Here is a 24,747-nt window from a genome sequence, read left to right as displayed (position 1 = left end):
GAAAGCTAGTTTTAAATGTTTTCATTTCAGAAATGAAAGCTAGTTTTAAATGTTTTAGCGGTGTGAAAACTGTTATCAGGAGATATCTCTTCATCTTAAAATCTTAAGAGCAAACCTTATTAAAAAGTTGCAAAAGATTAAGGATATGTAAATAGGCTGATGTGGATACCAAATTAGCTTCTATGCTGAAAAATAATCGATTTTAAAAATTGTTTTAATTATGTCAATGTTTTAAAACATTGACACTGACATAATTAAAATAATTTTAAAATATATCATATTTTATAATATAAAATATTACATAGCCTTAATCTTTTGCAACTTTTTAATAAGGTTTGCTCTTAAGATTTTAAGATGAAGAGATATCTCCTGATAGCAGTTTTCACACTACCAAAACTTTTAAAACTAGCTTTCATTTCTGAACAATAATGCATTTCCCCATAGAAACCTCAAATATACACATGCATAGGTGAAAAATCAAGAGAAAATCAAGCTGAAAGCCTTGCCAGTACAAATGAACTAAAAAGAGTGGAGGGAGTTTTCCACTGCTCCTGAAGCTCTGCAGAAGCAGTTGCCCACCCCTGAATCTGTTATTGCACTACAACTCCTATCATCTGCTGTCTTTTGCCATTGTGTCTGGGGATAATGGGAGTTGTAGTCCAACAACAGCTGGGGAACAAAGTTTGAGGACCCCTCAAAGTTTGAGACTATCAGGAAGCTCTTCACACGTTTCTCAATCTTTAAAAAGATTTAATTAATTCAATTTAGTTATACTTTTTAAAAAAGCAAAAAACAAAAATAAATAAATAACCCCCCCCCTCGGCTCATTCTTCAAAGCAACTGTAGCCAGAGAGAAGAAAGCAAGAAAATGAGCCCAGACATGCACTTCTCTGCTGCAGGCTTTTACAAGAAGCACAGCAAGGAAGCCAAAAGGCAGAATGGAGTCCTCCTATATCACAATAATATGAAGAGAGCACAAACCATTCACATTGTCTGAGCAGAAGCCTGGCTTAGGCTAGGCTGGCACGGCTCGGCAGGACCTCTCCAAGTCTGTGTGAGTGAGGGGCGGCAGATGGTGCGGCCAGGCAGTGGTGAGAAGCTCTGTAACCAACCCCCCCCCCGCTCGAGTCGCAAATTGCTTCTCCTCCTCCCCACCCCACTCGACCTACCATCAAGGCTGAGGCTGCACCCACCATTCCCAGCCCGCCCAGCAGGCAGGCAAGCATTGTTGCACCCGAGGATGAGTGAGGAAGCCGCCTGCACCTGCCGGTGGTGGGCCGGCTAGTCGGTGTAGTCGCCCCTGTTGTCTGTGCCTCTCTCTCCTCCTCCCTATTATCAAATGGCAGCCATGCCGCCAGCCAGGGCCAGTGCCCAAGGAGGGGGTGCAATGTTTGCCTGCCTCCTGGGCAGGCTGGGGGCCTTGGTGGGTCGTGGGGGTGGGGAGGAGGGGGAGCAATTTGTGAGGAGGAGGAGAAGCAATTTGGAGATAGGAGAGAGAGAGAGAGGCAGGCACGGATGATGGGGCGGCTGAGCGACTCCCTCGCTCAGGGACTGACTCACTCAAGCAGGGCTGCAGGGGACGGAGGGGACGGTCACAGAACTTCTCGCCGGTGCCTGGCTGCACCATGAACTGCCGCCCCTCCCTCCCTCAGATTCAGAGAGGTCCCGCCAAGCCGTACCAGCCTAGCCTAAGCCAGGGCTTCGGCTCCTCTCTTCTCCAGCAGCCAGGCCAGCCAAAATTAAAGAAGAACTTCTCTGCCTCTCTTCACAGCGCAGGCAGGCAGCAAGGGGCTAGCTAACCTAGGGGCGGGGGAAAGTCTAAGAGAAGGCAGGCTCTCTGCTGCACCGCCGCTGCCTCTCCCACTCCCAAAGTTACTGTCGTGGTGGGGTGGGGAGGTCTCCCCCTGCCCACCCGCCCCCGAACCCCAAGAAGAACTGCACAACCACCCTCCCCTCCCCGAGTAAATTAAAAGAATTAAAAAACAAACACACACCACTCCACAACAACACACACACCTCCCCACCATGAACTGGCACTCAGGCAGGATTGGCAAGCAGTCACCTCAACCCTCCCCTCCCCATAAATTTAATTCAAAGAAAAGAGTTGTGTTAAAAAAAAAAAATAACACACAGAGAGACCTTGCTGTTGCTGGATGCACACTTTACTGAAGTCAAGTCAAGTGCAGCCCGAGTGAGCAGAGAGAGAGAACGAAGACGAGCCAGCCGACTCTCAGCTGAGCAGCACTCAGCAGACGCTCTGGCAGCGTGCACGGGCCTGCATGTGAATGATGGCACTGCCGCACCCTGGAGATCTCACACTAAGCAAGTGCGAGGGGGCGGGGGGAGTGCCAGGTCTGGCCTGAGATACGGCGTCATGGTGGCACCCAGGGGCACCAAAACTAAAATTTGGGGAGTGGGAGGATGCCAGGGGTGGGAGGCGGGGCAGTCAGTGGCATTTTTGCGCCCCCCCCCTCGGGTGGCGTCTAGGGCACGTACCCTGCCTCCCTCCCCCTCGTTACACCCCTGGAGGGCTGGAGAGGTCAAGACATTGGTCATCCCTTCTCTTCTGCTCTGACACTATCCCTTTGGTATGTAGATTGTTATTCATAGGGTCTGACTTACTTCCTGCCTGGCCACTTCCTCTTCCTTCTCTTTCCTTTCTTCTCCCTTGCAACATGCACGCTCCTCTCTCCCTGCACCATGTGTGCACTGTGCAGAAATGCAGAATCCATCTGCATTCAGCTAGCTAGCTAGATTAGAGATCCTATCTCTCCACTTTACTATCTAGAATGGAGTTCACTAATAAATACTCCATATATTGATTTGAAACTATGAACTGGCTCCAAGTTATTTTACTCTTAGCATACACACATGCCTAGGCAGACTCCGCTGTGTTGTGCCTCTGCACACTCTACTATATTAGAAGGGTATCTCTTACCAGAGAGAATTCTCAACATTTACCACCTCCTGCTTTGGAATGTTCTTCATTTTCTCTTCTGTCCTGCACTCTGTTATGTAGCACAAGGAATTAAAAGTCAATGGTTTGGCTCCATTAACAACAACAATTCCAAGCTAATTATTTAAGTGCTGAACTTTGAAGAACAAAAATGTTATGTGGTTTGATCATGAAGCACTTTTTCTTTTACAGTAAACAACCAAATGCACAATTTGCTGCCAATCTTGAACTTTAACTTTGCTGCCAATTCAGATTTTCCTCCCTGTTTTTCTCACACTCATACACAGGCAAATTAACCATACTGGCAATTACATTATGATCTCAACAACTATTCTCCAAATTTGATTCCTGAGAGTTTAAAGAATAACCTCACTGATGGTCTTTAGATGTAGTACACTAAACTTACACTAGTTAAAGGCTTTATCTTACACTAATTGAAGACTATGCTGTTTGATCAGGCTTTTGCCCCTTGGAAGTTGCTTGGCTCTGATCTCCTGCAGGTTGCTGCTCTGTCTCAGCATTTTATGGCTGCTGCTTTGGGCTGTATTTTTGTGGTTCTTGTGGTTTTTCATTGATGTTAAATGTTTTAATGCGATTTTTATGGATTTTATTGCATTTTAACTTTTGTAAACTGCCTTGGGGTAAGTTTTATGAAAGGCTGTATAGACAACAACTATAAATAAAAATAAACAAATGTATAAATAAATAACTGGCTCAATGGAGGAACACAATTCTTAAAATTTCAAAACTACATACACATTCTTAAATTCAGGCAACCAGATATACTAATCTGTTGCGTTAGGAAATGCTTTGTTCAACTTCTTCCCTAGAAAAATATGCTTTTAAAAATATATCCAGGAGTTATAGAAGCAGAACTGAAGGTCTAACTGCTTCTTCTGCAGTATTATGACTAATGCATTAAGGTGCTGACCTACTGAAAAGATGCAAGTTGTCAAGGCTATGGTAGTATCTGTCATCTGTTGAGATTACAAGTGTTAAGATATTCTTTCTCCTACAAATACTAAAGCAAGAGTCAGAGTGTAAGTTTGTTTACATGAATGCAAGACGTGGATACTTAAGAGAGGCTCCTGGTGAAGGGCCAATAGGAATAGTCTAGAGTGGATGGATGTAAATCAATTTTCTAAAAGGTTTTAAACTTTCAAATTCATAGGTATTTCTGAATATGTATTGCATACTAAGTGGCTGCTACAACAATTATTGCCATAAGAACCCTCTTTGAGAACATTTTGTTGAAATGAATATAAATTTTTGTAATAATCATAATAAAACAGAGCATTGCTTACTCACCGTGAAGGCTCCTCCTTGCTGCAGGGTCCAAGGGCATCTCACAGATGGGTTATCTTCACCCACATGACTCCAAGGCAGGACTATGCAAATTAGTTAGCATTTAAGTTCGGGAGGAGGAAGCCCCTCCCCAGTTCTTTTAGTACCAGAAGCGACAGGCACAACGATGCGAAGCAAGCCCCTGGTAAACTATGTGCAAAAAACAAGTCAAACAAACACAGCCAAAAACTAACTAGGCCAACGTTACAGTAATCACTTGGCAGAAAATTTACACTAACAGATTTCTGGACAGTAGGAGCTGGCACGAAGGGTGGGTCGAGACGCCCTTGGACCCCGCCGCAAGAAGGAGCCTTCACGGTGAGTAACCAATGCTCTGTTCTCTGCTGCTCTGGGTCCAAGGGCGTCTCATAGATGGGACATTCCAAAGCTCTGGGTCCCAAGAGGGAGGGTACCAACTACTACCGTGCAGGAAGCACCTGCTGGAGGACTCTCCTCCCGAACGCTGCCTGTGCAGATGCAAACATATTGAGTTTACTGTCAATGGTAGAGGGAATGGCAATGGTAGAGGGAGCCCACCAGGTCGCCACTTGGCAGATGTCCTGGATGGGAACAGTAGTGCGAAAAGCTGCTGACGTGGCCGCTGACCTAGAGGAATGGGCGAGAACCATAGTCAGAGCCCTAAGGCCTTGTGATTCATATGCCAGAGATATACAAGCCTTAAGCAACCTAGATATGGTGGCGGGTGTCACTGGCTGACCCATGGATCTGGGGAGAAAGGAAACAAAGAGGAACTCAGAGGTTCTAATGTGCTTGGTCCACCCGATGTAGATTTTGAGACATCTGCGGATGTCGAGCTCATGCCACGCCTCTTCCACCAGGGGAACTGAGTGCAAGCAAAAGGAAGGTAGCACGACGTCCTGGGACATGTGAAAAGGGGAATGCTACCTTGGGACGGAAAAGGGAAGAGCCGCTCCTGGGCTGCGCTGCAAACGCAGCACCATCCTTTGTTTAACTGCCGAAGGGGCCGCATGGCCCCTTCAGCAGTTAAGCTGCTTCTCCCGAATGGAGCCTCAAGGCTCTGTTCGGGAGCTAGACCACGCCCTCAGCATCTGATGTCATACACGGGGGTGTGGCTATCCCCTGCGTCTGATGTCAGACGCAGGGGGCGGGGCTATCGGGGCGCCCGCCGCAGCCACACATGGGCCGCCGGCAGGCTAGCTACACCCCTGAGGTACCCGCAATGAGACCCACGAGGGAGAAGGCTTGGCGTTTCAGAGTGAGCGCCAAGAGACTCTTGTCCAAACCTTCTTGTAGGAATTGTAGCAAGTGAGACATGGAGGTGGACCCTCTTAGCACCCCGTGGTGGTCCGACCAGTGTAGGAAGGCCCTCCACATAGACTGATATATTCGGTTAGTGGAAGGATGTCTGGAGGCTGGCATAGTGTTCAAGACTGTGTCGAGTATCCATGGTGCTTCAGGAGGCACTGTTCAGTTTCCAGGCGGCTAGCTTTAACCAGCCTGGATCGGGATGAGAGACTGGGAGTTGTTGCAGGAGATCTGGCGTGACGGGAGGCAGCAGGTGAGAGGTGAGGTTGTAGATCTCTGCGAACCATGGCCTCCGTGGCCAGTATGGGGCCACCAGGATGAGCTGGGATTGAAGGAGCTTGACTCTGCGTAGGACCCTTGCCAGGAGGGGGTGGGAGGAAATGCACAGAGGCGACTCAGGGGCCATGGTGCTGAGAGGGCATCCACTGCTCCCGCCTATTGGCAGGGAAATCTCGTGAAGAAGCGTGGCAGCTGCACGTTCGCTGGGGTCGCAAACAGGTCCACCACTGGTAGGCCAAAGTGCTTCACAATGAGGAGAAGGTTTTCGGGTTCGGGCACCATTCCCCTGGTAGGAAGTCCGAGCAGCTCAACCAGTCCGCTATTGTATTCAGGTCGCCCTGGATGTGGTGAGCCATCAAGGGTTCCACAAGGCGTTCTGCCCAGAGGAACAGTAGTGTTGTCTCCATCTGGAGGGGACCAGACCTGGTACCTCCTTGACAATTTACATGAGCCTTTACCGTGGTATTATCCGTGTGGATAAGTACGTGGTGATGTATAAGAGAGGTGACAAATTTCCGTAGGGCAAGGCAGATGGCCCTGAGTTCTAGCCAGTTTATGCTGTGTTGGCGTTCCTCCGCCAACCACCTGCCCTAGACTGACCGGTGCTAACAGTGTGCTCCCCATCCCCTCTTGCTGGCATCCATGGTCACGATGATCCTGGGGGGATCAAGGAACTCCTTCCCCCCTGAAAAATGTGGAGGGGGTGAGCCACTACCTTAGGGAGTGTCGAACTTCTTGGGGCATAGCAACCCGTCGGTTGGACTTAATTGCTATGCCTGTCTGAAAGGGAAGGAGGAACCACTGTAGAGGCCTCAGATGGAAACGCCCCCAGGGCACGGACTGTAGGCTTGCCACCATCAGACCCAGAAATCTGGTCAGGTCCGTGCGAGGTGCTAAGTTGGATTTCAGCACCATTTGTACCTGACTCCAGGGTATGTCTTCGGTCCCGGGGCAGGAAGAGAGTGTCCAGCTGGGTGTCTATCAGCACTTCTAGGTGGAGGATCTGATGTGCTGGGAGGAGTTTGGCCACTTCCACAAACTGTTTAGGGGTGGAAGGGTAACGCTAGACTGCTTAGAACCTGGGAAGGCTCGTGCACTTGTTTACCCACTGGCAAGGCCTCCTGAGAGGTTGCAGGGCTAGGCTCAAAGCATGTATGGTTTGGGCCATAAGTGGGGCGAGATCCACCGCCCAGAAGTCTCTGGGGAGCCTAAGGTGAGACTGGCACTTGGGCATCAGGCCATTCGCCCTCAGACCTAGGTGGTCTAGGTCCTCCTGGCCCATTGGTTCAGTTGCTGAGTGGGGGTCCCCAGTGGAGCTAGAAGGCCATTGAAAGGGAAGGGCCTTGTGGGTTGCTGTGGCCAAGTTCCCCATACCACTATGAGGGGTAACCCTGAGGTTCTTGGGGACCCATGACCAGACATAACAACCCAACCTCACAGGGATGTTGTGAGGACAACAACGACCATATACACCGCTCTAGCTCCTCGGAGAAAAGCAGAACACGAGTATTGAACATAACTAATAAAATAAAATAAATCACAGAGGAGTGAACACTGAGCTCTCTCCGACTAAATCTGGAAGCCACACTGTGAGAGAAGGCAGAGGCCCGCCTGGTCCGCATTTAGTCATCATACCTCTCAAGATTTTGCCAATAATCCTCAATTCACGCACCCTAGGTAGGTGGCATATCCCCAGGAAGATCAAATAAGGCCTGGGTTACAGGGGTATTTTGGGTCAGATTAGATGACCCTGTGGAACCCACAGTTGGGAGGTCAGACTACTGAAAAAAGACCCAGCATGGACCGAGCTCACCAGTTCCTCCAGTGCCGTCGAGGCTGGACTCCTGGACACACGCCCGCCATAGCTGCCCATGATCTGGCTGCTGGCGCCTTCTTTGGGCCTTAGAACCTGAGGCCGCCATTGCCAGCAGGGGAGGAGTCTGCCCAGCCTTCCGGGCACCCCGGTTTGGCCGCCCAGGCGAGCGGGGATTGCGGGTACTGCACCTTCTCAGCTGTCGCCCCAGATTCAGTTGTTGGTGCCTTCTCAAGGGCCGTACAGCCTGAGGCCACCATTGCCGGCAGCGGAGGAGTCTTCTTGGCCTTCCGTGCACCCTGCATGCCCGCCTGGGCGAGCAGGGGTTGCAGGTACTCAAAACCAAATTCTGACCAGCAAGGGGAGAGCGGTATTGGAGGTGCTGCTCGGACCGCTTCCTGCCCATCGGCTGTGCTCCCTGCTGCTGCGGGACGCTGCCACACAGCTGAACAGTGACGTCCATGTGCTCCAGAGACCTCCTGCTGGAGTAAAAGCTCGCCGACCAACACAGCTCAGGGCAGTGTCGCTGGCGGCAGAGGAGGAGCAGGCAGGCCAGCTAGTTTTAGACTCCATCAGCACTTGTAGTACTCTGAGGAGTCCTTGCATAAAATAATTAGGATTAGCACGGACAGATAAGTAAGAAAAGGCAAACAAACACAGCAACAGAGAAAACGAAACTGAAAGCGCCTGAACGCTGAGAGAGCTGCCTCTCAGACCTAGGATGGTCTGGATCTTCCTGGTCTATAATGCCAGGTGTGTGGGGAGGATCCCCAAGGGAGGTAAGGGTCTGATGCTGAGCCACACCTTGGGGGGCTCTGCTAGCTAGGTTCCCCATGTCCCTGAGGGGGCTGAGCCTGGGGACAGTTGTTGTGAACTACACCTGGTTTTGGAAAACACAGGGAAAACACAGGCCTGAATTCCATATAATTCTGGGTTGGTATTCTGGGTTTAATGTTGGAGTAAGGGTGTCCCCAACACAGTGGACCCCTGATCAGAGATATCAGAGGAGTGAGCGCTAACCTCCTGCTGTCTGGATCTGGACCTGAACTTTTTGGATTTCTTAGAATGCTTTCTCTTTTCCTTTGCCTTCCTAGGAACCTGGGTTTCGGAAAGGGAGATTCAGTGCTGGAGGAGGCCTGGGAGGCTTGCCTAGAGCGCTTACGCTTTTTTGCTTATAAGGCATCATATCGCTCAAAAGCAGTGGATAGAAGGTTCTCCACCCACAGACCCCAGGAGGTAGGCATATCAGAGGGCAATTCGGTTACAGTTCTGGGAGGTGGGCTATTCGGGGTTATTCGGGCTAGATGACCCCAAGGGGACCCTGGGTCAGAAGACATACAGGGCCCTGTCTGGGTCGAGGATGCGCTCCTGGTGACCATGCGTTGGACTGGCTGTGCCCAAGTAGGTGCGGGGTCCAACGCCATGCCCTCTGCTGCTCCTGCCGCTTTTGTTGAGGCCTTCTTGGAGGCTGTTGTGCAGATGCCAGTGCCGGCAGGCCCAAGTTTTTCTGGCCTATAGGGGGCCCGGGGTGCGCAGGCTTTTCTGGTGAGTCCGAGGGTGGCAGGAGAGCTCTGGGGAATGTGGAAGCGCTGCCCGGCCCACTTCCTTGCTTGTAGGCTGAGGCCCTGCCTGTGCTGGAACGCCACCAAACAGCTGATAGGTGGTGTTCCGCTGCTCCGGGAGTTCTGTGGAGCGCAGCAAGCACGCCCGCAACTGCAGGCTCTTAAGAGGGGTCGCAGGCGGCAGCGGAGCGTGAGGGCCAGCCGAAAAAAGACCCCCTCAGTACATGTACGTGCAGTACTCTGGGGGGTCTTGCCATCCAATGCTGCAGCCCAGCTAGGTGGAGGGGAAAGGCAGGAAAACAACAAAGAGGAGCTGAATGGAAAACGAAAGTAAAAGCAGCAGAGCTGTAGCTCTGAGGAGCCATCTGGAGCCTTGAAAGACAAAAGAACTGGGGAGGGGCTTCCTCCTCCCAAACTTAAATTCTAACTAATTTGCATAGTCCTGCCTTGGAGTCATGTGGGTGACGATAACCCATCTATGAGATGCCCTTGGACCCAGAGCAGCAGAGAAACAATGATTTAAAACATATGTTTTGTTTCCAACTATGTAGATCAGCGATCTTCACTATTTTCCAAGTTAGGACCACTATAGGGAAAATGGGAGAGTAAGTTCCCACCACAATGACACCCGTGTAGTCAAGTCAGTGCCTGCTGGGCAGTGAGGAGTATTTGGCTTTGGCTGGAGCTTCACACAGATCTAATCAACAATTAGTCAGGGAGCCACACTGAAAGGTGATGGGAGCTGTCACTGGTTCCTGGGCAATGAAGAACACTGGAATACTACTACTACTTCTACTCAACCTTTCTGTTGCTCAGAAACATGATCTGATCCATTGTACAGTAGCCCACATACACTTTGTGCTTCATGCAGCTCTTGCACCATTCTTCAGACTTAAATAACAGAATAAGTAAACTCTATTTATAGAATGCTTCTGCACCTAACACAGCTGCTGCTTGCTCTTTCTCTAAATCTTCTGAACTATTCACTCCGTCCCTTCACTTACTGTTCCTCCTCTAAACTCCACATCCCTGATGTTGCTTCTAATGCTACATATTGTTACTCTTTGCACTACAGAATTTATATTTGCTTGGGAGAGTAAAAGTGAAATTAAGAATTTTGGCTTTGGATTTCTTTTGACATATAAAGGGACTTTAAGCATGACTGCATAGTTGAAGACAAAGGCTGCACTCTTATTTGTGTACTTCCTTGTTAATGGCTGACGGCAAGACTACCACTGGGCAAGAGTTCTCCATTGCACAAGGGAGGGGAGCAGGTTTTGGTGATCACCCATCTCTCTGCAGCTGCCAGGGTCTCCTGTCCTGAAACTGTCTTTGAGGGCCTCCCACCTCTGCTCTCAAGAACATAGTTGTGGGAGGCACAGGAGGGTGCAGGGAATACCAAATCTCTTTCTTCCGCTTTTCTCTCTCTCACACACGCACACCGCAGTAAACCCAGCATAGGTTTAGTCTGGATGTATGTATTCCAAAAGCAAGGGCTGGCAGTTAGCTAGAAGAATATTTCTTCATAATATGGAAAGCAAATGTCTATGCTGTTTTGTCTAGATACTAAAATTTAGATTGTGAGCCCTTTGGGGAAAAGGAGTCATTTTATTTATTTAAATCTATGTAAACTGCTTTAGAAACTTTTGTTGAAAAGCAGTATATAAATATTTGTCATACTTGTATTCATACTTTGCTCCATACGGGACATATTCTGTCACATTTATAATGACTGACCAGAAGTATCACATCTTATATAGAAAAGGAGGTTTTAACTCAAGATGTGTGATGGATTTATTTTCATAGATGATTAGATTTTAATATATTTGTATTACATTATATTATTCTAAACTAGGTTATTTTTAAATGAACACTCAACATCAATTCAACATTTTAAACATTAAGAATATTCTAAATAGAAAACTTATTTTATTTTTTAAAATCTATTTTTATCCATCTCGGAACAGTTTATGACAAATCAAGCATAGCTGCAGCTTGAGCCAATGCAGAAATTAATGAGCTTAAGCATGCTTATCTCTGCATAGATCAGACTGCTAACCTTCGAATGACTTTACTGGACAAGTTATACAGGTTTACGCTCTAACAGTCAACAGACTAACAAAGTACATCTTGAAAGAGCATTGCTATCAAGTTTGACCTTGGAGTCAGCTAAGAAAATTAGTGAGTTAGACTAAAACCAAAAATGTTATAATGTAGAACAGCTACAGAAACAAAACATGCCCTTGGAGAGAGGGGGAGGGACACAGACATAGACACCAACACGCAAAGCAGCCAAGTACTTCAAGAAGGCAGGGAAAAGCAATAAAAGTGAAGCAGAGGAACTTAGTTTACCATTTTAAGATTACACAGATTAGTCCTTAACTCACTTTACCTTCTTGTTTACAGAGAAGCAGATTACCATGATAACAAGGGTGGATGTTCTTCTTTCCCTCTTTCAAGGGTGGCATGGCTATTCTAATGTGTTAGTGACTAAAAAAAACTCCTATGTAATTGGGAAAAATATATAGATCAGCACAAATGCAAGGAAAAGCTCCCATAGGAAATGAATCTATGCAGCTTCTGTGAACTGGATGAAGCTATGCAACTACTACAACTGGGTGAAGAATCAGATGGCTAAGGCTGCAATGCTTACCTGAGAGTAAGTCCCATTAAATTCAAGGCAACTTCTGAAAAATAATGCATGAGATTGTGTGTGACTAATCAGTCATCATATAATGTCCGTAAGATGCTTTAAATGTAAATAAGATAATCTAAAGCAGCAATAGTCTATCCTTTGCCAAGTGTGTCACACGTCAAACTCCAAATATTGTATAGTGCAACTCTAGGGTCAAAATCACACATGCATAGTTTTAATAGTCACTTGGGAACCTTCTGCTTCAGTGAATGTGCATCACAATCATTCATAAGTTATGCTTTTCCTGACTTGTCATTATATATACTTCAGCCAGTGTGAGAGAAAATATCTCCCCATTTGTCTTTCACAGATTCTTGCCCATAATGCCCTGACTCATATGCATCATATGCAACATTATCATGACATGGTTGGTGAATGATCTGACTGTATTTACTTGAATCCAATACAAGATTCCCCCCCCCCAAGTTCTTTGATGTTAGAAATCAGGGGGTCATCTTAAATAATTTATTTCATATATGCACACCAACTGCAAGAGTGAAGCTCAAAAACACTTTAAGTGAACCATGTGATGATATGAAATCTGTCTAGGTACAAGTTCTGATGTTCTGGTGCCTTAGTTATGCAGGAATTTTGGAAACACACACTTATGCCTACAAGCCCTAAATCAACTTCTGGCAACTGTGGCACAAATAGCCCACTAAGTGTTTTAAGTGCTAACATAATGGTAACTACCTAGGCTGTAGGGCTCCCTTTGGAAGCTCTCAGGGCCCCCACATTGCAACGTTTTTATTTTGCTTTTGCTTGGCTGTGTATTTTGTCTTGGGTTGGTCGCTGTTGCAGCTGTTGCTTTTTGATTTAACGAGGGTTTTTTTTAGTTTTATTGTAAAGTAAAATAAAATATAGTTTTATTGCACAAATCATCAACGATATGATGGAAGTGAGCTATAAATGTCAATAATATATGCAACCTACAAATATGATTAAATACATACACTGGAGTTCTTTTAAAGCCCTGGTAGTGGAACACATGAAAATCCAGATTTTTAACTCTCTTCTGACTACGCCGAAGAATAAACTTAAATAATGCAGGACAAAACCTTTCCCCCCTTCTGTTTCCCTCTCCACTGGTGAACCTCCCAGAGGGACTTGGCGAGCCTGCAGCCAACTTCCCTTGAGGAGCTCTCAGCTCTCCTGCTGTCTGCTGTCTGCTCTCTGACTCTCATTCACAGCACCAGCGTCACACAGAAAAGCGGGTGCAGATATTCTTTCTTACAGGAGTTGTGGGCAGAAACAAAGCAAGCAGCTTCCTTCGACCATAGTGAGCATGCTCAGACGCACAGAGTAAGAAGAACATTCCACAAATAAAAAACAAACCTCGCTACACCGACTGACTCTCTGACTTCTCCCGCCCTTCCTCCAATTTTGCTCCCCGCCCTCTCCTCAGCGTTCAGCCTCTAAACCCTTCCCTTTCGGGAAGGACCCCAACCTCTCCTCCACAGCGGCGCAGGGAGGGAAATGACTTAGGCGTCTTGACTAATGCCTGCAGCCTGACTGAGAGAGGGACCTACTGGAAGGGCTGTCCCGAGAAATGCCTGTCTAATTGTGCCTGTGGATTTCCGGTTCCGGTGAGTCAGTGTGTGCCTCTGTGAGTGCGGGAGTCATTGCTGGCGAGCCGAAGAGAGACTCTTGGCTGGTCGTGATCCAGCCATGGCGGACGATGGCTCGGAGCGGGCCGATGGCCGCATCGTGAAAATGGAAGTGGACTACAGCGTTACGGTAGACCAGCGCTTGCCCGAGTGCGAGCAGATGGCCCAGGTAAGCTGCCGGGCCCCGCCGAGGGGCTGAGTCATGGCGCGGCCCGGCCTAGGCCGTAGCAGCTGGGCTGGGAAAGGGCCGCCGCTGTAGCCCAGGATAGACTGCGGAGCACCCTGCGCAAGCGGGCGGCCGGTGACCGCGTTGCCTGTAGCTCTGGAAGCCGCATAACAAGGAAGGAAGGAAGACAAGTGACTCGCTGCTAGGAAGGCTTCTGTGGCATGGCCGCAATTCCTCGAGTTCTTAGGAAGCGGGGATCAGCGGAGTCGTTAAGAGGCTCCCTTTCCTGCGGGGGTAATAAGGTGGTGCGGTGGAAGCGTTTCCTTTCGTACCATTGGAGGGTTTCCTGTGGGGTGAAATTTCTCGCGCTTTTCTGCTTTCTGGAGAAAGAACGTCTCCGGAGTTGAGATTGAGTGGCTGCACATGGAACGGTAGTGGTGCGATGGTTTTGTCTTCTCTTTCATCTTGGCACAATCTGGACCCCACAATCATACTAACCCGAATGCACTGGAAAAATGGAAAGAGGCAAGGAGGGAGGTTGCTAACTCTCATTGGAGGGAATGGCTCTTCAGGTTTTGGATAGGAAACTTGCGGTCCAGTTCGATGCATGTTGATTTGAAAGTAAGCCCTCTTGTGTCTAACTGGGACTACTGCTCAGTGAATGTCTTTAGGATTACACAAGGTTTGCCTAAACTTTCAAACCTATGCATGTTTACTTGAGAGTATGTCCCAATGAATTCAGTGACACTTCTGTGAAAATATGGACTACATAAGCAGTTGGATATTTTGAATTTTGGTGGTGTTAATAAAAATTTGAATAATACAGAGTTTGACTGTTACTTGCACCTATTTGTTGCAGCATTAATTTAGTGCTAGTGCAGTGTCCATTCCTTTTGATTTGTGGTCAAAACTGCATGGAGGAGTTTATAGCTCCTGATAGTACCATGTATTGCTATCTCAGCTCCTGCCTGTAGGCTTCCAGTGGCATGTGGTGGGTCACTGTGTGAAACAGGATGCTGGACTAGATGGGCCTTGGGCCTGATCCAGTGGGGCTGTTCTTATGATCACAAATATACTTTAGTTGCTTAGATTGAGACATACCACAAGTAATAGATAAGTGAGCTTTTTAACAGATATAGTTATTTTTAATTTAAGACTATTCTTAGCCATTCTTTGAACACATTTGTAGTATTAAGTATCAGTACTTCTAAAGAAAAAGTTCGACAGAGTTCATTTAGTTGGTACACTTCCATCCTGCTTGTTCTCCAAAGGGCTCAGGATGCTGTTTCTCCCTCACCTGCATATTATATAAATAAGACAAATATTTATATACTGCTTCCCAACAGAAGTTCCCAAGTGGTTTACATAGATATAAATGGCTCCCTGTACCCAAAGGACTCATAATCTAAAAAAGAAACATAGGGTAGACACCAGCAACAGCTGCTGGAGGGATGCTGTGCTGTGGATGGCTAGGGCCAGTTGCTCTCCCCTGATAAATAAAGAGAATCGCCACTTTTAAAAGGTGCCTCTTTGCTCATTGAGCAAGGTCCTTATAGCAACCCTGGGAGGTCCGGTTAGGTGAAAATATGGTAACTGGTCCAAGGCTTCATGGCTGAGTGGGAATTCAAACTTGAGTCTCCGTGCTCCTAATGCAACACTTCAACTACTATACCACACCGGCCATAATTTTATTGTATTGCATAGAAAATTATACTTGATTTGGTTACAAGTTTGCTGTGTATTATATTCATTATGGCAAAAATCATGGCACTAATCCAGGACACAGTGGTTCAGAATTACTTCTAAAGTGGTAATAGCTAATTCGGAATCCAATTTCCTAGCCATGCATCTGTAGTTCACTCCCAAAGTAGTGCCACAATACAATACTTCATTGTAGTAACCTGCTGCTGATGTCATGACAGGTGGGGAAAGTAGATCAGTACAAGGACTGGTCCTCATTGATGCTGAGTCAGGCAATCTGCTGTCACCTCCCAGGAATCAAGACAAGACTTGTCCCTTCACTTCTCCCTTTTGGTAAAGGTTACTGCTGTAACAGAATTTCTGTAGCTGATGAGGGATCACTGTGTTTCCACCATGTGGGCTACTTAGCAAGCTAAGGACAGGTGCTTGTAAAGGATTCAACAGACTAATTAAAGCAATGAAAAGTATCTGAGCTGCCTTTTCTTGCAAGCCAGGGACAGGCTTCCATAATGATCTGAGAGGTTACTGCTGAGTCAGGTCCTTTTGCAGCAGTTTCTCTCATTGGGGCCTTTTAGAAGGTTTACTATAGGAAGTGCACATACCTTAGATTACATTTTATGTTCCATGTAGTACTTTTCCCTAGAATATACGAAATTACTGTGGGAAGTTCCCATAATAGCTTGAAATGCTTTTGGAGTGGGGTGTCAAACTGCAGCCCTCATGCAGATGTTGATTTATGACTCGTATCATCCCTGGCTACTGGCCACTGTGAATGGATATGGTAAGAGTTGTAGGCCAACAACAGCTGCAGGGCTACAGCTGGATACCCCTGTTCTAGGAAGTACATTATTATTATTATTATTATTATTATTAATTAACATTTTATATCCCGCTCTTCCTCCAAGGAGCCCAGAGCGATGTACTACATACTTAAGTTTCTCCTCACAACAACCCTGTGAAGTAGGTTAGGCTGAGAGAGAAGTGACTGGCCCAGAGTCACCCGGCAAGTCTCATGGCTGAATGTGGATTTGAACTCTGGTCTCCCCGGTCCTAGTCCAGCACTCTAGCCACTACACCATGCTGGCTCGCTTATGCTATGCTGGCAACAACTTATGATGTTGTGGCCTACATAGACCTGCACCCAAAGTGCTCAGATACATCTAGGAGAACCTATTTGAACATCGTTATGTTTAGAGTATAATTTAAGGTGTTGTTTCCCCCCCTCTTATTTAGTGACTATTTTTGTTGCCATTTATATGTTCTTTTAAAATAGCTTTCATTCAACTTGTCACAACTTGGTAGACCTAATGTGATTTTTTAAATGTGGTTTGTTGAGGCATATGCCTCGCACCTTGAAGTGGGGTGGGTTTTTTTCCAATTTTCATCTGCTCACTCTTGATATTAGCAGAAGTTAATGTAGGACAATCTGTCCTAATTCAGAGTTTTCATAGAAATTTCAGGTTTGGGGTTCAGGTAAGAAATAAAATAACAGCTAATAATAGTACTTGCAATGGTAAACATTGTATACATCATTTAATCATCACGTCTTTCTGATTATAAATACTATACTAATTCAGTTCCATGATAGAGCTTTTGATAATGCTTATCAAGATAAATGATTTGCGAGGACATGGCTTCAGTGCTATTTCACTGTGAAATAGTTTATCCTAAAAACAAAAGGAGAGCTACAGAATTGAGGTAACTTGATTTGAAGTTAGAGAAACCTGATTAGATCGCTGCTAAACATCTATGATTGATAGCTGAACATGTCATTTGTCTTTCACTTTTTAAACAAATGCCCCCCCACCCAATCTCTTTCCCTGGGGCTTAATTATGACTGAATTTAGCTGGATGAAGGCCTGTTACCTTTAAGACACAATTCTGGGTTTACAAAAAACTTGTACAACACAGATGTCACATTTTAAGTCAACTTTGTTAAATGTCATGTTGGTTGTGTAGTGTTAGCAGTTCTTGCTAACTTAAGTGCTTTGTTTTCCCTCACCTTGATCAGCATGTCTCTTAATTTAGGATGGGAGGCTTCAAGAAGCGATTGAGACCTTGCTGTCCTTGGAAAAACAGACTCGAACTGTAAGTAAAATTCACTTAGTAACTGGTTCTCTAACCCTAAGGCAATTCCACAAGATTATTGTGAATTAGTCAACCTGTTGGTTCTGTTTAACCATCTTGTTGAACTTGCAACTCATGGCTCCCTTGAGGTGTTAATGGATCTTTTTCTAGCCTTTCAACGCTTCATGCTTATGAATGAAGATTCTCATTCACTCTTGACTGTGAGTGCAGAAACAGAAAGTGGCAGTTCTTCTAGACCAGGGGTATCCTACCCCACTCCTCCAGCTGATGTTGGCCTATGACTTTAGCAATGACTGTAGCTTTCGCTACAAATTGCTCTCCATCTATGGAGCCCAAGTTGTTTAACTGGTGAGGAAAAACAAATTTCTATTTGTGACTAGTGACATTTAAGTGAGGAGAGCTCACTTAAGCGGAGAGCTGGTCTTGTGGTAGCAAGCATGACTTGTCCCCTTAGCTAAGCAGGGTTTGCCATGGTTGCATTTGAATGGGAGACTTCATGTGAGCACTGTTAGGTATTCCCCTTAGGGGATGGAGCCACTCTGGGGAAAGTTCCTTCTCTGGCTTCTCCAAGATAGGGCTGAGAGAGATTCCTGCCTGCAACCTTGGAGAAGCTGCTGCCAGTCTGTGTAGACAATACTGAGCTAGATGGACCAATGGTCTGACTTGGTATATGACAGCTTCCTATGTTGCTAAGTGGTACTCACTTAGGTAGTTCCACTTAAGTAGGTGGGAGACTGTATTCTTTCATCTTTATCTAATGAACATCTTTGCTAATGTTCACAATAACTTGTTTTTTAGGCTTCTGATATGGTATCCACATCTCGTATTTTGGTTGCTGTAGTGAAAATGTGTTACGAAGCTAAAGACTGGGATGCTCTTAATGAAAATATTATTCTACTGTCAAAGAGGAGAAGTCAGTTAAAACAGGTGAGATTGCATGGGGATGACACAAAATCATCCAGATTTTGACAAGGCTTGGTGGCCAGTCATTGTTCTTAGTAGCCTGGATGCAGGACATTTCTCTTTTCTTGCTGTATAGTGGCAAAATGCAATTTGTTCTTTTTGCATTTAGTGGTAGGGGTTACACCAGTCAGTCAGATCTTTATTATGTTCAGTGATCAGCAACATGAGAGGTTACACCAGAAAAGCGGGTGGTGGTGTGTGGTGGCGGTGGCGATGGCGATTGTGTGTGTCATTTAGTCAAACAATGCTTTTTCCCCAGTTCATGACATGGATGCAGCATTTCAGCACAAAGCACAATCTGCTGGCATTTTAAAAGAGGCATTCTGTCTTGTTTGGTTGCTTGCGCGCTCTCTCTCTCTCTCTCTCTCTCTATATATATATATATGCATGCGCACACACACAGTGTGCTCCTAAGATTTTTCCTTGCTGGTCACCAGAACTAAATTTATGGTTGCCACTGTCATCCTGGCAATTACACTTTATAATCTCTATATAGAACCATAACCTTAAGATAAGAGATGCCATATTATTTATTTTATTTATTTGATTTTTATACTGCCCTTCCTAAATGACTCAGGGCGGTTTACAATTAAAAACAGAAACCATTAAAACCAATAACAATTAAAACAGAAATATTAATATGAACACCAATTAAAAAACAATTAAACTATCAGAATAATTAAAACCCTGAAAACCAGGTTAACATTAAAACAATTAAGACTAATTAAAAACCCTGAAAGGCCAGGCCAAACAGATGGGTTTAAAGGGCTCTCTTGAAGGTCAACTTCATTACAACTTCATTCTCATTTGAAGGGATAACTGAGTACAGTTCAGTGTTAGTCTTATACAGTATTGGCTTTGAATATCTGTACAGATATATACTTAATTTGTCATTGTATTGTTGCATTTGGGGTGTGTGAGAAAGAGACCTGGAAATGAAATGCATTGTTGCTTAGCTCAGCATTGTTACCGTAAAATGAATGTGTTGTCATCCTTCATTCATACAGTCTTTTTTTTCCATTTGGCAAAATCTTAAGAATATATAATAATACAGACAAGATATATATTGGCTGACATCCAGACTAAATTACTTAGAGTAGTTTCACTGAAATTGACTAATGTCCAATATTTCAGTGGGACTACTCATTAATAACTTAGTCTGGATAATTGCCATTGTCTTCCTATATCTCTTTGGTATAGTTTGCTCATACACTGTTTCTTCAGTAAACTTATTACCTACCTCCATACATCATGGGTCTGGTCATATTACAGTTTTATACCATTTGCTGATACGACAAAAATGACTTGGTCTCTGGAACAGAGAAATAGCCTCTTGGATGCTTCCCAGACTTAAACTTTTCCTAAGCACAGCAATTGTTTAAGAAAACACTAGATTCTTATTTTTCCCCTCTCCATGCGATGCCAAGAGAGAGGAGCCATAATGATCATTTTGTCTTCTAAATTAAGCAGCTCTTATATCTGATACTGATGGCAAGTTGACAACCTGTCTTAATTTTGTGTAACACATTCTTCAGTGCCTGTGCATTTAATATTATCTAGCATTTGTTTACTTAGTATTTATCAAATCTGATCTGTGATACTGTTAAAACAAACTGGTTGGACTTATAACCCAAAAGTCAGTAAAGAATTTTGATGCTTGTGATTGGCGGATGTGGTTTATAGAATAAATTGGGAAATAAGCTTTCCAAATAAACAGCATGCACTCTGGAGATAGATGCTAAGAAAGTGTTCATGTTGACCACAGTTCCTTTGTAAGGCACTTGTTTGGAATGAGTACTTAAAATTGTGTGTATGAGGCATCTAATTAAGTGCATCCTGACTACTCTATTGAAATGTGTCCTAAAACTGTAAAGTACACACTAAGTCTTTGTTTTAAGACATGCACTCTGCAAGGATGTTCAATCAGCATTTGTGGCAAAATGCCAAGAGCATCTCAATCTTTCTTTTGTTTGATTCCTGTGTCCCCCCCAACCGGGTGTGTGGGGGATGTGAAATTACTGCCAAGTTGGAGAGGAGGATAGGTTTGTTTTATTCATTTAAAATGGCCTGCCTTTTTTTCTACTTGTCTTTAAAATGATAGTTATAGCGTCTGTTTCTAGTTTGCTAGGTGTTGACTTTCTACAATATCTTATACACTTATTTTAAAATTAGTAGGTGAGGCCCATCATTGACTGGGTAGAGGCTTTTGACACTATCGATCATGCTGTCCTTCTTAACCACTTACATGGGTTGGGTAGTGGGGGCACTGTCTTACAGTGGTTCCGTTCTTACCTTAGCAGGCGTGTCCAGCCGGTATGCATTGAGGACAGATGCTCTGACCCATAGCCACTCCTTTATGGAGTTCCCCAGGGTTCAGTTCTTGCCCCTGTCCTTTTTAACATCTATATGAAGCCGCTGGGTCAGGTCATTTCCCAGTTCGGGGTGGGATTTCATCAATACGCTGATGATACTCAGCTATATATTGCCATCCCAGACCATTTTGGGAATGCTGTTTCTGTGCTTATTCGATGCCTGGAAGCTATTAAGGTCTGGATAAATCAAAACAAGCTCAGACTGAATCCCACTAAGACTGAATTACTTTTATTCAGCTCTCGTAACGGCCAGCAACTGGATGTGAACCTTGTTTTAGATGGGGTGGTGCTGCCCTCGAAAGACCTTGTTCGTGATTTGGGGGTCCTTTTGGACTCGCACCTCCTGCTTGAGCAGCAGGTGGAAGCTGCGGCCAGAAGTGCTTTTGCCCAGCTTCATCTGGTTCGCCAATTACGCCCTTACCTTGATTGGCAGGCATTAATGACAGTGACCCATGCCCTTTTTATCTCCCGCTTAGATTATTGTAATGCTCTCTATCTCGGGTTGCCTTTGAAGACAATCAGGAAGCTGCAGCGGGTCCAGAATGCAGTGGCTTGCCTACTCATGGGTACCAGAAAATATGACAGGGTAACACCTCTCCTACAGTCATTGCACTGGTTACCTATATGCTTCCTAGCTCAATTTAAGTTCCTGGTTCTGGCCTTCAAAGCCTTGAGCGGCCTGGCGCCTGTCTACCTACAGACCCGCCTCTCCCATCCAGTTACATCCCGTCTGGTTAGATCATCTCAGATGGCCCTTCTGTCGGTCCCTAATTTCTGAGATGTTAGGGGCTCTAGGGCCCGTGAAAGGGCCTTTTCGGTTGCTGCCCCGCTCCTTTGAAACTCTCTACCCCTATAGATCTGGCAAGCCCCTTCCTTACCGATCTTCAAATCGCTATTGAAGACTTTCATTTTTCTCCAGGCTTTTGCCCTGTAGTTCATTTTTCTGTTCTTTGGTAGTTACTTTAGTTTTTAATTTAGAATGTAATTTTTAATGTTGCCTGTTTGCATGTTTTTGTGCACCGCCCGGAGTCTTCAGAGTGGGCGGTATATTAAATGTCACAAACAAACAAATCAAATCTTGTGTAGATTACTCAACTAGGAAAGTTCAAGAAACACAGGAGGTCCTCTAATACTTTGGGTTAATGTTTGCATAAACCGTGATATTGGAGTGCTTGGCCTATCCCAACCAATGGTTCTTTAGCTAAACAATCCACTCTCACAGCAAGAGCAGCCTGAGCAGGGAAGAGTGGCTGTTTCAACTTTAAATCTCCCTGCACGTCAGCTGGGAAGTACGGGGAGGTGTAAAGTTTAAAAAGCTACTCTCCCTGCTTCTTAGCTGACATGCGGGGAGATTTAAAGAAGCTGCTCAAGAGGTGAGAGTGTCTGGAGAAGCCTGGATCGCTGACATCGGTTCTTTCAGTCTCTCTGCATGCAAGCTGAGAAGCAAGGAGAATGGCTATTTAAACTGTATACAAACGTAGTGGGGCGGCAGGGGGATAGAAAACAGTAAATAACCAAAACTATTCCATGTGTTAACTAAATTGGTATCAGTGTCCCCTCTAACAGGGATTTCCAGATGTTGTTAACTACAACTTCCATTATCCCCAAGCAAAAGCTATTGCTATTTATTTATTATTTCTCTGTGTAAACTGCCCTGAGCCATTTTTGGAAGGGCAGTATAGAAATTGAATAAAATAAATAAATATTGCAGCTGGGGATGCTGGGAGTTGTTGTCAAAAACATCTGGGAATCCCTGTTAAAGGGAACATGGATTCGTATACAGGAAGGTGGCCTGGGAATGGGCAAAATTGCTGTCCGCAGGTCGTGTTTAAGAACATAAGAACAGACCTGCTGGATCAGGCCCAAGGCCCATCTAGTCCAGCATCCTGATTCGCACAGCGGCCCACCAGATGCCGCTGGAAGCCACAGACGAGTTGAGGGCGTGCCCTCTCTCCTGCCATTACTCCCCTGCAACTGGTACTCAGAGGCATCCTGCCTCTGAGGCTGGAGGTGGCCCACAGCCCTCCAACTAGTAGCCATTGATAGATCTCTCCTCCATGAAGTCATCCAAACCCCTCTTAAAGCCATCCAGGTTGTTGGTTGTCACCACATCTTGTGGCAGAGAGTTCCACAAGTAGATCACGCGTTGTGTTAAAAAGTACCTCCATTTGTTGGTCCTAGACCTAGGCAATCAATTTCATGGGATGACCACTGGTTCTAGTGTTGTGTGAGAGGGAAAGAATTTCTCTCTCTCCACTTTCTCTACACCATGCATGATTTTATAGACCTCTGTCATGTATCCCCACAGTCGTCTTTTTTCTAAACTAAAAATTCCCAGGTGTTGTAGTCTTGCCTCATAAGAAAGGTGCTCTAGGCCCCTGATCATCTTGGTTGCCCTCTTCTGTACCTTCTCCAGTTCAACAGTGTCCTTTTTAAGATGTGGTGACCAGAATTGTACGCAGTACTCCAAGTGTGGTCGCACCATAGTTTTGTATAAGGGCATTATAATGTTAGCCGTTTTATTCTCAATCCCCTTTCTAATGATCCCTAGCAGGGAATTGGCCTTCTTCACAGCTGCCGCACATTGAGTTGACACTTTCAACGAGCTGTCAACCACAACCCCAAGATCCCTCTCCTGGTCCGTCACCGACAGCTCGGATCCCATCAGCATATACTTGAAGTTGGGGTTTTTCATCCCAATGTGCATCACTTTACACTTGCTAACATTGAACCGCATTTGCCATTTTGTCGCCCACTCCCCCAGTTTGGAGAAATCCTTTTGGAGCTGCTCACAATCCGTTCTGGATTTCACTACCTGGAAGAGTTTGGTATCATCTGCAAATTTGGCCATATCGCTGCTTACCACTGCTTCTAGATAATTTATGAATAAATTAAAAAGCACTGGTCCCAGTACAGATCCCTGGGGGACCCCACTTCTTACTTCCCTCCATTGTGAAAACTCCATTGATACCTACCCTCTGTTTCCTGTCTTTCAACCAGTTAGCAATCCACACATGTACTTGTCCCCTTATCCCATGACCACTAAGTTTCCTCAGGAGTCTTTGATGAGGAACTTTGTCAAAAGCTTTTTGGAAGTCCAGATATACTATGTCAACTGGATCACCTTGATCCACACACTCGTTGACACTCTCAAAGAAGTCCAAAAGGTTGGTGAGGCAAGATTTACCTTTGCAGAAGCCATGCTGGCTCACTCCCAGCAGGGCCTGTTCTTCTAGGTGCTTTACAATTTTATCCTTGAGGATGCTTTCCATCAATATGCCTGGAATGGACGTTAGGCTAACCAGTCTGTAATTTCCCGGATCACCCCTGGATCCCTTTTTGAAAATTGGTGTTACATTTGCTACTCCAGTCCTCTGGTACAGAGCCTGATTTCAGGGATAAGTTAAATATTTTATCAAGGAGGTTGGCAATTTCACATTTGAGTTCTTTGAGGACTCTTGGATGGATGCCATCCAGCCCTGGTGATTTGTTAGCTTTCAGTTTTTCCAGACAGTTTAGAACATCATCCTTGTCACTTCTATCTGAATCAGCTCTCTAGCCTCCATCCCTAAAAAGCCTCGTTCAGGAACAGGTATACTGTATGCTCAGTATCCTCTGCCGTGAAGACAGATGCAAAGAACTCATTCAGCTTCTCTGCAACCTTCATATCCTCCTTAATAATCCCTTTCACTCCCTCATTGTCTAATGGTCCAACTGCCTCCCTGTCAGGTTTCTTGCTTCTGATGTACTTAAAGAAGTTTTTGTTATTCCCCTTGATACATTTGGCTAAATGTTCCTCAAACTCTCTTTCTGCCTCCCTTATTGTCACCTTGCATTTCTTTTGCCAGAGTTTGTGTTCCTTTCTGTTCTTTTCGTTTGGACATGCCTTCCAATTTCGCAAGGAAGTCTTCTTC

At 45.4% G+C, this 24,747-nt stretch overlaps 1 protein-coding gene across 1 annotated transcript in view; it reads left to right on the top strand.

The window, feature by feature from the left end:
• The first annotated feature begins 13,482 nt into the window (after window positions 1-13,482).
• PSMD12 (proteasome 26S subunit, non-ATPase 12) overlaps window positions 13,483-24,747 on the top strand; it is a 30,596-nt gene continuing 19,331 nt past the window's right edge. Inside the window, exons 1-3 of the mRNA XM_053300513.1 lie at window positions 13,483-13,712; window positions 17,439-17,498; window positions 18,297-18,425. Of these exons, the coding sequence (XP_053156488.1) occupies window positions 13,605-13,712; window positions 17,439-17,498; window positions 18,297-18,425 (297 nt within the window). The 5' untranslated portion in view covers window positions 13,483-13,604. The remainder of the gene's footprint in view (window positions 13,713-17,438; window positions 17,499-18,296; window positions 18,426-24,747) is intronic.

Source organism: Hemicordylus capensis, chromosome 2 (assembly GCF_027244095.1).
Source record: "Hemicordylus capensis ecotype Gifberg chromosome 2, rHemCap1.1.pri, whole genome shotgun sequence".
Classification (NCBI taxonomy): domain Eukaryota; kingdom Metazoa; phylum Chordata; class Lepidosauria; order Squamata; family Cordylidae; genus Hemicordylus; species Hemicordylus capensis.
The sequence above is the reverse complement of the archived record's forward strand: the minus strand, read 5'-3'. Positions and strand labels throughout refer to the sequence as shown.